General features: G+C 44.3%; 1 protein-coding gene across 1 annotated transcript; it reads right to left on the bottom strand.

Annotated features, from left to right (window-relative positions):
* Nucleotides 1-799: 799 nt before the first annotated feature.
* On the bottom strand, nucleotides 800-5,678 carry POLE4 (DNA polymerase epsilon 4, accessory subunit). The gene is made up of 4 exons (XM_080932541.1): nucleotides 5,446-5,678; nucleotides 4,958-5,042; nucleotides 4,468-4,509; nucleotides 800-1,107 (listed from the first exon to the last, which is right to left on the bottom strand). Exons 1-4 carry the CDS (start codon nucleotides 5,659-5,661, stop codon nucleotides 1,094-1,096), a joined length of 357 nt encoding a protein of 118 aa, XP_080788667.1. The 5' UTR covers nucleotides 5,662-5,678; the 3' UTR covers nucleotides 800-1,093.
* Nucleotides 5,679-16,830: the final 11,152 nt, after the last annotated feature.

Genomic DNA, 16,830 nt, shown 5'->3' with positions numbered 1-16,830 from the left:
TGTATTTTTACCACATTACAGGACTGAAACCATTATTCTGGAGAAAAGAGCCTGCAGACATTGTGTACTAAGAGATCTATGCTGCAGAATCCCGAAGCCCTGGCCACGGCTTTCTGCTGCTTTCCTGAACCACTGCATCCTAAGTACTCCAGGTACACCACCCGCACCTTCTCACAAAAGAACAACGTCTAGTTTAGGCTGACATGAGATGAGAAAGGGAAAGAAAGGTACCGCTCCATGTGTATGATATTCCAGGCTAAGCACATGGTGCAAAGTTCTGGAGCCCAATGATGGTGATGGTCATGTAAAACTGAATATATTCAATCCCACTGAGCAACACACTGAAAAGCAGTTAAAATGGGAAGCTTTATATTATGTATATTTCACAACTTAAAGGAAAGGGTACAAATACATATCATAGCATAGATAAAATTTAAATAACATTATCTAAATTTTGTCATACACAAGACTCATGTGAATCCATTCAGAGGAAAATGTTCAAAATCTCACTAATTATACCTATGAGTATTCAAAAAAGCCACTGAACTTTACTGTTTGAATTGAATATGACACATGAATTATACTTCTAGAAAACTGTTGGGACCTCATCAATTTGACTCCTAAGGAGAAGCGGTATCCCATATATTACCAACCCACATTCCAATGGCATGCTGAAAAAGAACAAAGTTAATATAGACTTGACTTGGGATGGTTGGTTGAAAGATGAGGAAGGTCTGTGCCTGATCACATGGGTTCCCAGTCACGGGGCAAGAGCAGAGGAAATATAAAACACGGGAAGGAAGCTGACCAAAGACCTTTATTCTAGTCCTCTGTGATAAATTAAACCACCTATGCAGAATGGTCCTTTCATCTCTGCCCCAAACAGCATCAGCTACATCCAGGCCTGAATTGGAAGACAGACGCAAGTAATGGAAGACTTTGTGGAGAATGTTATCCAAGGGATGTCTGCTTCATCCAACTTGGGTACAGGGAGAACAAGATCGCGTAGGTGTGCAGATCCTCCAAAGCTGAGGCTTACAGAGGGAAGATGACAGGTGCAGCGAAGGCTCACAAAAATCATCCAGCTCCTCCATCAATCCAAAGTGCCTAAAAACAGAAAGAGCAACGTATAAGAATGTGTCTCAGTCTGGGGTAGTGTCAGAAACTGGGCAAAGTTAAAGCACACAGGACCTTGCTGGTACCAGCTGTTGCAATCTGAGGCCCATGGGGAGATGTCACTAGATGAGGTATTGGGAACTGGCCCTACCAATGCACAGAATTAGAAGTAGAGTTGGAAGAGAGCTAAAGAACTCAATGAACATTCAAAAAGGGACGGGCTCTGTGAGCAGAGCAGTTATAACCTTAAAAACTTTTTTTTTTAATGTATACTTGTCAGTGTGTGTGTACAATACTCATATAGACCAGAAGAGGGCATCAGATCCCCCTGAAGCTGGAGTTCCAGGAAGCAGGCTATGAGTGCTGGAACTGAACTTGGATCCTCTGCTACAGTATAGTCTCAGTTACTCATCCATCTCTCCAGTCCCACTATTCTCTTCTCAGAAAGTCTTGGTTAAGTTTGGGCACCTGAGCTCACAAGTCTATATGCCCTCCAAGATTCTGTTCCAAAGAGAAAACGCTTTTTAAAAGGCAAAATCCACAACACAGAACAAAGATCCACTAGCAGTTGGGCAATTCCAACAACAATGACTTATCAACATCTCACTGAGCATGTTCATAAACAGAGCAAAGAATCCTTGAGCCAGATGCAGATGGGAGTGCAAGAGAGAAGCCATCTTCCACCCCAGGACAACCAGCAGAAGCCACTAGACCAGTGGCTCTCCCCTTTAGCAGCCTCTATTTCCAAAAGCATTTACATTACAATTCGTAAGAGCAGCAAAATTACAGTTATGAAGTAGCAATAAAATAATCTTATAATTTGGGTCACCACAGCATGAAGAGCTGTATTAAAGGGTCACAGCATTCAGAAGGTTAAGAACCACTGTCCTAGACCCAGTTACCTGCACTGACAGATAAAGAAGGGAAAGGAAAGGAGTTAATGATCCACAGGACACAGGCTTCCCTCACCTCGTGCCTCTTACAACCCTCCCACATGCAGCAGCCACAGATTCAAACACACACAGAGGAGGAAAAAAAAAAAAATCACAGGACTTTCTTCCAAGAACCAAATAGCCTACGGAAAACCAGAGCAGCCTCTGGCAGCCACACTCCAGGAAGCTTTCTGCAATTTGGCCTGTGGGGTCTCAGCATGACTGACATCTGTCCCTCTTTACCCGGAAGAGAAGCTGCAAAGCAACAACCAGCACTTTACAGACACTCAGTGTTTTGGAAAACAGCCTCATTTTATGTTCACACAAAAGGAAAAGCACTGTACTGAAGAAACCGTCATAGTAAGAGGAGAGGCCAAAGTTAATTTTTAACCCTATAATAGCTTAAGTCGGGGTAATAAACATTACAAAAACCAAACCAGTAATACTTCTAACTAAATATATATATAAAACTTTCTTTGGGGTTTTCTGTTGTTGGTTAAGGCAGTATGTCACTAGCCAAACTGGGCTGGAGTCCCCTTTGTAGCATAGACTGGCTTCAATCTTAAAACCCTACTGCCTCAGTGTCCCAGGGACTGGCATTCACAGGCATGAGCCACTACTCATGGCTACTTCTGCTTCTGACCACGGCAAGTCTCTGTTTAGAGCAAGAAATAAAGGAAACATATTAAATAAAATTTCTCAATAACTGAAAATCATCTTAAAAGTCAAATCTACATACTAGAGAGGGCAAAGTCACAAAGTAAGGCCAACCTCCAAAGCTATGGTGGCCCTGAAGGCATGTGCCGATCTGAGAGGGGCTGAGAGGGGCTGCTTGGCAGGCTGAGGGAGGAAAGACTCAAACTGCAGTCTGTCCAAATGGGAAGATCTAACACCCTCCTTTTAAATGGGAGTCGGGAGTCTCAAAATCACTAGAAATAACAATCATCAACCTATAAATCACCTAGGTGGTCACAAACAACATAACATTCAGCTTTTACATACCTGACTACATGGTCTTACAAAATAAACAGAATCAGAAATTTAAGTGAAAATCATCTGCAGCTGTGGTAGGAGAACTTAACAGGCAGTTCCTAACTCAGCAACTGATAAAATAAGTAAGCAAAAACAGAATACTTTCTCTTCAAGTATATAAAGAACGCCCACCAACAATGACCATATGCTGAGCTATAAAGCAAGTTGGGCCACTAATTCAAGTTATTTTTAAGACAAATAGGTGAAAAAACAAAGATCTACAACCAAAGAGATAGTACTCAAGAGTCTAGACTTGAAGCAAACATGGGGGAGATTTCTTAAAATGTGTCCCATGAGAACATGTAAAGGGTGCATTGGCAGCGCTGCCAGAGGAACAGAAGAGAGTGAAGAGAGTTCAGAGCCAGGCGAGGTAGCATACGCCCATTTATTTATTTACTTATTATCTCTGTTATTACTAGCATTTGGGGAAGTGAGGAAGACAGAAAAGGAATTCAAGGTCACTCTCAGCTACACAGTGAGAGCTCAAGACCAGCCTGAGCTACATGAGACCCTGTCTTTAAAGTTAGGAACTGAGGGTGGAGCGATGACTCAGTGGTTACGAGCGCTTGCTGCTCAGCGGGCACTTGTAGCATACACCTTAAATCCCAGCCTTAAACCCCAGCACTCGGGGTTGCAGAGATGGCTCAGCGGTTAAGAGCACTAACTGTTCTTCCAGAGGTCCTGAGTTCAATTCCCAGCAACCACATGGTGGCTCACAACCATCTGTAATGGGATCCGATGCCCTCGTCTGGTGTGTCTGAAGACAGCGACATGAAATAAATGAATCTTTAAAAAAAAAAAAATCCCAGCACTCAGAAGACAGACATAAGTGGATCTTGGATCTCTGTGAATTCAAGGTTGGTCTACAGAGTGAATTCCAGGACAGCCAGGGCTACACAGAGAAACCCTTGTCTCAAACAAAACAAAAAAAGTGCTTGCTGCTCTTCCAGAAGACCTGTTCACAGCACCCAGGTTTAGCAGCTTACACTACTCTTCTGGCTCCCATGGGCACCTTCATACATTTGGCATATACAAGCACACATACACATACATAAAAATGAATCTTTTTAAAAGTTACAAGCTGTTTCTAATTCTATACAGTATAAGGGAGCAATATTGACATTTAGGGATGAAGATTTAAGTAGGATTCAAAATCTAAACCCAATTCTACTGGTATTTTTTATACTCCCTCTTCTTTTAAGCTTGCAATTTCTGTTTAGAATTTCTAATTCCCACGAATGGAAAATGTTCTTTTATCAAAATAGGAAGCAGAGAGATTCACTGTCATGTGTGCGAAGGAGAACCACATGTCTGTTTTTATCAGGTTTCATGAGGTTTGACGTTCACATATCAACAGAGAAACAGTCTGTGCTGAGAGTGAACTCACCTTCTAGAAAAGCGAATTCATCCACAGCTTCTATTGCATTATCTGAAATACAAGGTAAAAGGATAACTGATTAGCCCTTTGGACATCAGACCCAAAACATCCACATATAACCAACATGGAGTTTTATACAAATGACACCATTTATAAACAATATCCCTGATGTCCTAAGATCCATTTTTACACTATTAATTCTTTTAAACATTTTGCCACAAAAGCCCACGACAATGCTGTTCAGTAAGACCTACAATCCTGTCTCATTCATAAATTCACTTTTCTCTCTACTCTAAAGAAACTAGAAAAAAGAGTTTGGCAGCATAGAAGGGAATGAGAGATACAGTCTCTAAAGGCTAACACACGTGCAAGGATTCCCAGCTAGACAAATAAATCAAAAACCAAATGTCCCCTTGCTTCAGTGACGCCTTGTGAACCAGCTATAAGAAAGCCCAGCCCATAGTCCCCTGCCCACCCTGAGGTACCACAGTGACTCTACCCAAATCTCTCCTCTGGAGAGTTTTCCTCTTTCCTTGTTGAGCACAGCAGTAGGCATCTTTTGCAATAGTCTCCACAAACAGCTCCTGAGAAACAAGCAGAGCAGATTAGTGGATTCTAACCCACTGAGGTGAGCAATTCTGTGTAGACGTGGGCAAGAAGGGTGAAGGGGTCAACTCTACCAAAAAAGGAAAAGTTCTAGAAGATTGTACTAAAGTTCACAAAAAACACTTCGGCTATCCCTTTCCACAGATCTAATATTTATAAATCCACCCCACTCATTCACTAGGGCCCCTTCAAGTTCTGTGTAAGCCCGGGGAGACGGGGGTTGCTCGAGCCCTGGAGAAGAGGAGTGATTAACAAACTGAAATGGGGCCTACAGAGGCCTTCCTAGATCTCAGACAAGTCAGGTCAGCACACCAGGGCCAGCCACGCCCCCGCGAAGCCACGCCCCTTCCCCACCCAGGCGCCCTCGCTTTCCCGCCGCACCGCGGCACGCGCCAGAATAAAGATGGCCTCCTGTCCCGCCAGCGTTACGTCAGGGTCGGCCTTCACCAAGGCCTTTACTCTCGCCAGAGGCAGCCTCGAGAGGCGAGCGCCCCCGGGTGCACTCGTCGGGGCTTGGGCCTGCGAAACTGCGGCCTCCCCTCCCGGAGCCTCCTCCTCTCTGGGCGTCCCGCTCCCGGCAGCCGCCGCTGCCGCCATCCTCTCGCTAAACGTGTTGCGCGCGCACGCGACTCCGGCCCCTTTCCCGCGCCGCTGGGAGACCACGCCTCCCTGTGTGGGCGTGGCTCCACCCTTACAAGGCGGGGCGCGCCAGAAACGCCCCCTCCGGCTCCGGCGTCCGTGTAGCCTGTAAGCGGCCAGGCGTGGCCTGGCGGAGCCGGAAGTCCGATGCTCCCGGGGAGCCTCTTTAGGCTCTCAGAGTTTAATCAATAGGTCGACTTGAGGGGAACCAGCGGTTGTCCTCACTACGCGGTGCCGCGCTGCGCCACACCAACGCCGAGGATCACGTTTTAGCTGGAATGCGATGTTTGACGGGCAGAATTGGAAGTGCAGTCCAATGGGAGGAAACCACTACAAAAAAGGCCAGCGGACCTAGAGAGCAAGCTGTGGTGTCTGGTTGTTCAAACGGATCAAACAGATCACCTTGCTCAAAAAGCAAAACAACAACAACAAAAACCCACAGTGTGTCTGTGGTTGTTCAAACATGGGTTGCATCAGAGCACTGATCTCCTTACTCAAAAAAAAAAAAAAAAAAGTGTGTTTCTGTAGGAAATATCAAATTAATTGCACATTTTTACGTTTTAAAATACTAGTATGTGGGGTTACCAAAGCACTGTCATGACAAGTAACTTTTCAAAAGCAAAAATTGATAAGAAAAAGTTGATGTCTCCCTTAGGAAAACAACCGGATCGTCTAGCTGCTTCTGAACGATATTGCTATCTGTTTGTGCATAGTAACAAGGAATTCCACTATACCTTCTAGGGAGAATGGGGGTGACCTCTGGCTATTAACAAGATAGCTTTGACCGGGTGTGGTGGTACACACCTTTAAGCACTCTAGTAGAAGCACATAGAGCTCTGTGAAACCAGCCTGGTCTACAGTCAGATAGGGCTACATAGTAAGACCCTGTCTTTAAAATAGAAAATTGCTTTGACCTCACAGGCCTCTGGAAAGGATCTCCAAGGAGCCTCTTCACCTCCTCCTTCCCTATGAGTTCTCAGCTCACCAGACATGGCATGGAGGAGCAGCAAATATTTGCAATGGGCAAGAGAGATGACTCAGTAAAGTGTCTGCTGCACATCAAGGGCCTGAGTTCAAATCACCACGACACAGTGAAAGGCCAGTGTGACCTCTGCACTAAAAGTAGAATTGCTGAAGCACCTTGGCCAGCTAAGCTAGCCTAACCAAATCAGTGAGCTTGGGGACCTTGGGCCTTTATACTAACAAATGCACCCAACACCCACCAAATTTTTAATATAAGGCATAATAAAAACACTATGTGCCTAGTTAATTGCTTTATATAAATATTAACGTTTAGTCATAATACCTGTCCTATGGAGGCACATAGTAATTTTATTTACAGCTATGACTGAACCACTGCCTGTTCCGTAGTATACCTGTGGAATAAAGGCTCATTGCATTGGATAATAACCTGAAATCATTCTCTTTCAAACTGAAGCAATAAACTTTGACTGGATCTATACAAAAGGCCCCACTAGAACAAAATGAGTCTTGGTCAGAATTAAAAGCTCCAGGGGAGGAGAGATGAATTACTTTGTACTAAAGGATCCTAGAGGCTTTTTCCAGCCTTACACCCACCGCCTCAGGTCAAGACTAGGCCAAGTACCAGCTTCCTGCCTTGGGTCAGGGCCAAGCCAAGTTTCATTCTCCACCCACAGTTCTCAGGAGGAGCAGGAACATTCTAGAAAAATTGCAGAATGTACTGACTGATAGTCACTTCACCCTCTGGTCTCAGATAGTGTTCAAAAGCGTGTCATATGCTTGCTAGCCAATAGATTCAAAGGTCAATATGCTTAGCCAATACGTTTAAACTGTAACCTTGCTGATGTAACCTGTACCCCTAAAATGAATAAAAACTGCTTGTTATAGCCATTCAGGCTCACTTTCCAGTCACTCGCCATGAGGAGAGTAGGGTTGACCCCAATGCGCTGGAAAATAAACCTCTTGCATCTGCATTGAACTTCGTTCTTGTGCCTCAATTGTGGGGTTTCCTGGGAGTTAAGACTCACATTTGGTGCATTTTCAGAAAAGTCAGAACCCCTATGAGGTCTCAAGGAATCTAAGATGCAAAGTGAGAGAACTGTGGGTTCTGGCTTCTCTCAAGAATGGGACTTGGCCTAGCCTTGACCTGAGGCGGTGGGTGTAAGGCTGGCGAAAGCCCCCAGGGTCCTTCAATGCCACTGAATATCTGTCCCTTTGAGTGCTGGTCCCAGTAGTAGCGCCAAACCTCTCCAATGCAATTTTTTTTCTTTTCCTTTTTTTTTTTTTTTTTTTTTTAAATCAGTATTTGACTCTTCTTGCCCCTTCTCCAGATTGAAAACTGCTGAAGGAAGGTGTTTCTGTCTGGTTTTGAGTCTCGAGGCTACGATAAAGTACCCGACACTTAGGTTTTCAGTAAGTATTTACAGAGTCAAACGTGTCATTAACAATAGCTCATCTGAAATTGATATCGCCTCAGAGGACAAACGTCATTATCTGAAAATGCCTGCTCAGGGTCTCTAGTCATTCCTGCAATCAGTGTCTTGGGAAACCATTTTTTTCCTGGTGTTACTAGACTGTAGCTCAGGCTAGCCTGGGACTGGTGGCAGTCCTCCTGCCTCAGCTTCACAAGTGATGGAATTACTTTGCGTCCAGCTTTAAGCAATCGACTTGACATTTACTTACATACTTTGTTTAACAAAAAGCAAATACATGTCATAATTTTAAAACCTGAGAGTCAGAGTGTGCTGACGCCTTTGGTTCCGTTCTCCCTTTGTTCAGTGTTATCCTTTAGATGAAGAGTGTAACAGAGCAGCCCGGCTCAGAGGCCTTCAGCCTGTCCTGAGCCCTCCTCTGGGATCCTGATGCCCTTGGATGGTTTATGAGCCAGCCACTCTGAGTGTCAATCACGAAGGACCGAAGGCTATCCTAACTCATTCCCAGCAGATTACTTTTCAGTTCAGTGGCCTGGAATATTGGATTCTTTTATTCTCAAGAAATAATGTGAAGAAAAGGAACTGAGGCTAGTCTGTAAGAAGGGAGCAGGGGGAGTGCGAGGTTCAAGCCCTCTCTGCAGATAAGCGGGAGGCACAATAACATGGTGATCATAAAGTGACGTGTGGAGCTGAGTGTGATGGTGCTGGAAGGTGGCCACACCCTGGGGCTAGCCTGATCTACACAACAAATTCTAGAACAGCCAGTGCTATGTAGGGAAGCCTGGCCTCAAACAAAACAACAACAAACCTAATATTTGGAATTGTTTACCAAATAAGGATACATCTAAGAGTCATGCATTAGTATTTACTACTTATAACTAGAAGCATTTTTAAATATCTTTATTAATTCATTGGAAATTCCATACAGCGTATTTTAAGTGCATTCATACCCCAAACTTCTCCTGTTAATTCCTTCCAGCCCCACTATGACTCAATTTTCTGTCCTCTTTTAAACTATTTTTTAATGCTAAGCTTAATTTCCAGAAAATACGTAAGTTGTTATGAGGGTGTGTGTTGTGTGTGTGTGTGTGTGTGTGTGTGTGTGTGTGCATACCTAAGATATCACAGGGTTGAATCCACTTAGAACCACCCAACATGGATTTTGGAGATTGAACCTGGGTCTTCTCAGACAAGCGCTCTTAACGGCTGGATCATCTTTCCAGGCCCCTCTTAGGAATCGGATTCACAAAGATTAATTTTAACTCTGTCCTCTGTTATGTCGTTTTCCTTCAGTCTGGGTTTTGAAAGAGAAGTGGCCTGGAACTAGTGGCAGTCCTCCTGCCTCAGCATCCGAGATACTCTGATTATAGATGTGCATCATAACACCCAGCTGAGACTGCACGCTGTTTCACCCGTCGTGGGCTTGCTAGCTAGACTGAGACAGACTATGAAATTCGGGGTCCTATGAGCCCAACCATGACAGCCTTGGCCTGCCCGGAAAGCCTCCACATAAGCTGAGATGAAGCTGGTAACGGGCATCATCGGGAAGCCGGCGTACATAACCATTGTTCTATTCACTTGCAGAAGAGCAATAAGAGCTTCCCACAGCTCTTCAGTGAAGCAGAGGAAGACCACTGCCGCTAAGATAGCACTAGCTGCCGTCACTGTGGACAGCAAACTGTCACAAAGTGTGGGGGTGAAAAGAGCTGATGAGGCAGCCAACCATCATAAAAACCGGATATTCCACAGTAGACTGAAGGAGGAGATGAAGGGTGTGGAGCAGCCTGTCTCCTGGGGACCAAGAATATGGGAGTGGGAATGTTGTACACTGTACTTTATAGAAAGAAAAAAAATGGGAGAGAGTTCTAGAAAAAAAAAAAACAGAGAGAAAAAACAGGAGCTATAAACAGCAGCAATTCCACACCTTACTAAGATTGGATTTTGCTTTACATTTAGAATTTGGACTAGAGAGATGGCTCAGTGGTTAAGAGCACTGACTGCCCTTACAGAGGTCCTGAGTTCAATTCCCAGCACCCACATGGTGGCTCACAACCATCTGTAATGGGATCCAATGCCCTCTTCTGGTGTGTCTGAAGACAGCTACTGTGTGGCTACAGTGTACTCATACATAATAAATAAATAAATCTTTTTAAAAGATAGAAATTGATCTTGTTGATCGTGTTGATACAATTCAGTGATTCCCCATAGGGTTAGGAAACCTGGATCAAATCAGTCTTTCCCCTGATCCAGACTAGTAAGAAGTCATTCTGGTGCAAGCAAGCATAGGGAATAATTTAATCTGGACTCCACTTGGCTTGGGCTATGTGCACACAGCTCTGCTGACAATGCATCTAGCAACCTAAGACTCTAACCTGCATGTACACCCTACTTCAAAACAGAATAAGCTACTCCTAACAACTTGGTGATGACTTCCATTTTGTGATTTGTGTCTTAGCTATTTTTCTATTGCTGTGAGAAGATACCATTACTAAGGAAACTTATGGGGGAAAAGGTTTATTTGGGACTTGCTTATAGTTTTAGAGGATTACTCCATGACCAGCATGGTGGAGAATGTGGCAGGCAGGCAGGCAGGCATGGTGCTGGAGCAATAGCTAAGAACTCACATGCTGAGACAACAACCCTGAGGAAGAAAGATAGCCAACAAGAATGATGTGGGATTTTCAAACCTCAAATCCCAGTGCTGGGATTGGGTTACTTCCATTCAAGATATTAGCCAAAGGGCCCCATGGAAATTCCTGAACACCAGGTGTGTGAATAGCTTCTGAAACCTCAAAGCCCATCCCCAGTGACACACTTCCTTCAACAAGGCCACATCTAATCCAACAAGGCCACACCCACTCCAATAAGACCACACCTACTCCAACAGGCCACACCCACTCCAACCCACACCTCCCAATAGTGCCACTCTCTGCGAACCTATGGGAACCAAGTTTATTCAAAGGATCATGGTAGCCCTTGAAGTGTGTTCTTCAAGGAGGTCTCCCCAGATCAGCAAAGTACAGAGCAACAAGATTATTTTAGCTGGCACTGTGAAGCACTTGGATGTAATACCTGGTCCATAATTAATTTCCCATGGAGGCAAGAGAGATGGCTCAGTAGTTAAGAGCACTGACTGCTCTTCCAGAGGTCCTGAGTTTAAATACCAGCAACCACATGGAGGCTCACAACCATCTGTGATGGGATCTGATGCCCTCTTCTGGTGTGTCTGAAGACAGCTACAGTATACTTATATATAATAAATATTTTTTAAAGAGAAAAGAATTTTCCCATTAAAATCTAAACTGTTCCAGTTTATTTCCAGTCAACCATGTAGAAGTATACAAAAACCACAGCCAAGCTGGATGGCTTCCCCACTCAGAAAGCATGCCTGTCTGTGCCCGTTAACTATAGATTTTAGCTGGGAGGCCATACTTTGAGAATCTCCTTGTTTATGGCCTTGGCCACTTACACTGCTCTGAGCTTGTACAGGCTGAACTGGGGCTTCTCAGCTCTTTGAGAGTGATATATTTGGCGCTTCTGGATAAATACAAGTGCTTACATATTCTCCATTACCATAGCAATAGAAGCATGACTTTCTTTGTGTTTAGCATTTAATAAATACTGAGCTCCTGGTGAGTCCCTGCCTACCTGCCCCAGGCTGCTGAGACTCATGGGCCCTTGCTGATGCAATGAGTGGAAATTACACTCTCTATTTTTACACTTAAAAATTTTAATTATAAGTGTGTGTATGTGTGTAAATCAGAGGCTGACTTGTGAGAATAACTTCTTCCCTTCCATAGTGGGTAGACATCTTCCCAGCTCTTGTGCTGATTAAGACTTATTGTAAATATAAGTTTGTATATGTGTCTTAGTTAGGGTTTTACTGCTGTGAGCAAACACCATGACCAAGGCAACTCTTATAAGAACAAGATTTAATTGGGGTTGGCTTACAGGTTCAGAATTTCAGTTCATTACCATCAAGGCAGGAACATGGCAGCATCCAGGCAAGCATCTGGTGCAGGAGGAGCTGAGAGTTCTACATCTTCATCTGAAGGCTGCAAGCAGAGTACTGGCTTCCAGGCAGCTAGGACAAGGGTATTAAAGCCCACGCCCACGGTGACACACCTACTCCAACAAAGCCACATCTCCAAATAGTGCCACTCCCTGGCCCAAGATATTCAAACCATCACAGTATGTCTTTTATCCAGGAACTGAATGATTAAAGGCAGGGTGGAAACCCCAGATTGGGATTAAAAATAACTACAACAAAGTGTATTTAAATGTTTTAACCTCCTTTCTAGCCCACTACCCACCAGAGGTAGTAGAAAAGAAAGGTTAATAGGACAAAGGAGGATTTGGATCTGTTTAGAAAGAGTCCTTTGTAGCAAATCCAATCTGCAATGTCAGGATATCAGAAGTTCAGTTCACACAAATCAGCAGCAGCAGCTCAATCCATTCACAAACACCACTCATAAATCAGCAAAAGCAGTTCGATCCAGGAGAAACTGCAAGGCTCTGTCCATCAGCGCGAGTCAGTAGAAGCAGCAGGAAGCCGCCAGAACACCACCAGAAGTTCTTTATGGGTTTCTCTCCTTAAGCCACAACAAACAATAACCAGCAAAGAATGGCAAGGCAAACCAATATCATACAGCATCATCAGCAAAGCCCAGTGAAGAACAGCAAAGAGTGGCAAAGTAAACCAATGCCACAGCATCACCTGTCGGGTTATATTTATGCCCTCTCCAAGCATCATGTGTTCTCCAAAGCATCTACTCTAGCAAAGCATCTCATGCCTCTTTCCCAGGAAGCTTCCAGAAAAATGCCACATGTCTGTTCTCAGCAAAACATCCTCCCACATGTCTGCTTCAGAAGGAACATGCTCTCATAAGACAGTTTCCAGAAGAAAAAAAAATCACATGACACAGCTCAGTCTCCAAAGAAACCAGAAATTTCCACTTCAGCCATGGAATCTTTGGATACAGAAAACTGAGCACCTTGTTTTATTTAGTCATTTTCTCACTTTATTAAAGAAGATCCCTTTTCTGCAATCATTTCTCACCCATGTGCCTGTGTGTGTGTACATGTTTGTATATATATATGGATTGTGTGTGTATATACATGTTTGTGTGTGTGTATGTGTGTATGTGTATATGAATTTTGTGTGTGTGTGTGTGTGTGTGTGTGTGTGTGTGTGGATGGATTTTGTATGCATGTGATGATCATGAAATATGGAAGATGTACAATTTTATACATGACACTATTGCACAATTGTTATTAGTTCAAGAGGATAGGAAGAGAGTTGAGAGAGTGTCTTAGTTAGGGTTTTATTGCTGTGAACAGACACCATGACCAAGGCAAGTCTTATAAGTAAAAACATTTAATTGAGGCTGGCTTACAGGTTCAGAGGTGCAGTCCATTATCATCAAGACAAGAGCATGGCAGCGTCCAGGCAGGCATGGTGCAGGAGGAGCTGAGAGCTCTACATCTTCATCCAAAGGAAGCCAGAAACAGACTGAGCATCCTCAGGCAGCTAGGAGGAGTGTCTCCAAGCCCATCCCCAGAGTGACACACTTCCTCCAACAAGGCCATACCTTCTACTAGTGCCACTCCCTGGGCCAACCATATGCGAACCATCACAGAGAGGCTGGAACAAGCATATGCGAACCATCACAGAGAGGCTGGAATTACTAAATTCTTCTCTTCAGATCTAAGCTTTGTTTCTCTGGTTACAGTAAATGCATGCTATTTTATAATCTTATAAATAATGATAAGATTGACCTGGAAAAGAATGAAAATGTTTCCATTATAAAATTTCAGAGAAAGACAAGATGATATATAGAGTGATGTGTACAGCAACAAGGCCTGAGTTTGAGCCGCAGAACCCACAAGGTAGAAGGAGAGAACCAGTTGTCAGACCTCCACACTTCCACTGAGCATGTGCTATCTGTGTTCATGTATGCCTGCATGCTAGAAGAGGGCATCAGACCCCATTACACATGGTTCTGAGCCCCCATGTGGTTGCTGGGAACAGAAAACAGAACCTCTGAAAGAACAGCCAGTTCTTTTAACTGATAAGCCATCTTTTCAGGCCTGAAGAACATTTTCTAAATTACTGATCAATGTGGGAAGGTTTGTCCCACTGTGGTGGTGCCACCCCTACAGTCTGAGCAAGCCAGGAGAGAGAAAGCTGGTAAGCAGTATTCTCCCATTGCCTTTGCTTCAGCTCCTGCCTCCAGGTTCCTGCCTCCAGGTTCCTGCCTCCCGGTTCCTGCTTTGACTTTTTTCCATAACAGACTGTGATGTGGAAATGTACACTGAAACAAACCCTTTCCTCCCCAAGTTGTTTAAGGTCATGGTGTCTTGTCCCAGCAGTAGAAACCTAACTAAGACACTTCTATCAATGATAATTGTCTGTTCTCAGAATACAAAGCCAAATTCAGACCAAACCCCAAGTTTCTGAGAAGCAGGAAGACTCTGAAGGTCCTCATAACATATGAAGAAAGGACCACTGAGACCGTGGAGGCTGTGACCCTCTTACCAACGAGCCTGCTCATGGATGTGGTCACTGAGAAGAGCTGGAGAAACGAGGGCCCTTAGAGGTAAGAGGATAAAGAAGGCCGGTTCTCTCCTTCACCATATGGGTTCTGGTCATGAAGCTCAGGTCTTCAGGATCTGCAGCAAGTCCCTTTAACTACTGAGACATCTCACAAGCCCCCTACCACACGTTCCTGACGGCCGCTTCAGCATTTATGTTATAGTTACTGCTCATTGTAGACTCGTGGTACTTGTCATCTCTTCCCTGCAGCCAATGCCGAAGTTCTTTCTCCGCTTGTTTTACCTCCAAGCTTACATCCCTGAGGACCTAGTGTGTGTGTGTGTGAATGCATACACACATGAAGGGAGGGTCCAGCCTATTGTGGGTGGCACCCCAGGCAGATGGTCCTGGGTGCTGTTAGTGAAAGACCAGGATAAATCCTGACCCCCTAACAGGTAAAGTAGAAGACCCCTAGCAGGTAGAGTAGAGCCAAAAATGTAGGATAGCAGGTTCAGTGACTCTGTTTCAGGAACTGACTGACTATAAAACCATAAAAGTTAAAATAACACCTTATAAACAATCTTGAGAAACCGGGTGTTTTCCCTTGCCATTCTTCACTGGTATTTTTGGCGTTTTCCAATGACGTACTTCCTCCCACCTTGGGTTGTGGTTTTTTTCCTTAAAAAACCCCTTCTCCCAGCCACTCGAGGTCAGACTCCTCTACTCCTGAGTGGAATATGAGTCTCGCCCCAGTGCACTGGTTCATCAATAAACGTCATGTAATTGCAGTAAGGACGGTCTCTCGTGAGTTCTTGGGGGGTTGTGTTATTCGGAGACTTGAGTGAGGGTCTCCTCTCTGCAGGGTCTTTCATTAGAAAGCAGGCTGAGCAAATCCGGAAAGAGTAAGCCGGAAGCTGTCGCTCCTTTGCCTTTGTTTCTGCTTCATGCTTGTGCGTTGTTCTTCAGAGGCTATTCAGCTTGTTTTTTGAGACAGGATCTCTCACTGGATACTCAAGCTTGTTGATGAGGCTAAACTGGCTGGTCACTGAGCCTTAGGAACCCAGCTGTCCCTGTCTCCCCAGAGCTGAGATTACAAGAATGTGCCGTCACATCTGGGTTTTTATGTGGATGTCAGGGCTGCGGCTGGGGCTGGGGCTGGGGCTGGGGCTGGGGCTGGGGCTGGGGCTGGGGCTGGGGCTGCGGCTGGGGCTTGTACTACCAACTAAGCCATCTCCAGAGCCCTCTCCCACTTTTCTTTTTAAAGATATATATTTTTTAATAAGTAAAACCAAACAACATTTCATTCTGGTGAATAGAAATTGAATACGTTGTTTACTCCATAGCTCTCTCCCAGCCGAGTGACTTTTAATTCTTTTCATTTTCAGAATCATAGCAAACCCCAGGATCCTAGGTTGCTTGGAGGTGGGCTTTGTATGTCTCACTTTGGTCTTCTCCCAAACAGGAAATCCCTTGAGGGAGACCGCTGTAGGGGTTTGGTCCAGTCTGGCTTCCAACAGAACCTAACAGATGGTGTCAAAGTTGCTTAATAGATGCCTACTGTTTGCTCCTGGTTGAATAGTTGATTAACTTAGAATTCAATTATTTTATAGTCACTAAACATTCAGACCTGAGCACCATTTAAATACTGCCGAGAAAACAAATGGGGATAGATTGTTCCAGTCACAGCTGAGTTATCTTGTAAAATGTCCCAAGTCCAGAATAAATTTGCATTTGTATAAAAAACATTCTGAGAGCTGGTGAGATGGCTCTGCACTAAGAGCATTTGCTTGTCCTTCAGGAGCTTGGTGGAATGCTTCTACATCAAGAGGTTTATCATCAGCTATAATTCTAGTGCTGGAGGATCCAATGCCCTCTTCTGACTGCAGTGAGCACCTGCACATACATGTGCTTATGTGCACACTCATGTGAGCATGCACGTGTGTACACACACACACACACACATACACAGAGAGAATCTAAAAATATTCTTCACTATTATTCCTATTGTTTTTTTTAAGATGTATTCATTTATTCTATATAAGTACACTGTAGCTGTCTTCAGACACACCAGAAGAAGGCATCAGATCTCATTACAGATGGTTGTGAGCCACCATGTGGTTGCTAGGATTTGAACTCAGGACCTCTGGAAGAGCAGTCAGTGCTCTTAACCACTGAGCC

This window comes from Micromys minutus, assembly GCF_963924665.1.
Source record: "Micromys minutus genome assembly, chromosome: 18".
Lineage (NCBI taxonomy): Eukaryota > Metazoa > Chordata > Mammalia > Rodentia > Muridae > Micromys > Micromys minutus.
This window is presented reverse-complemented; position numbering and strand designations above follow the sequence as displayed.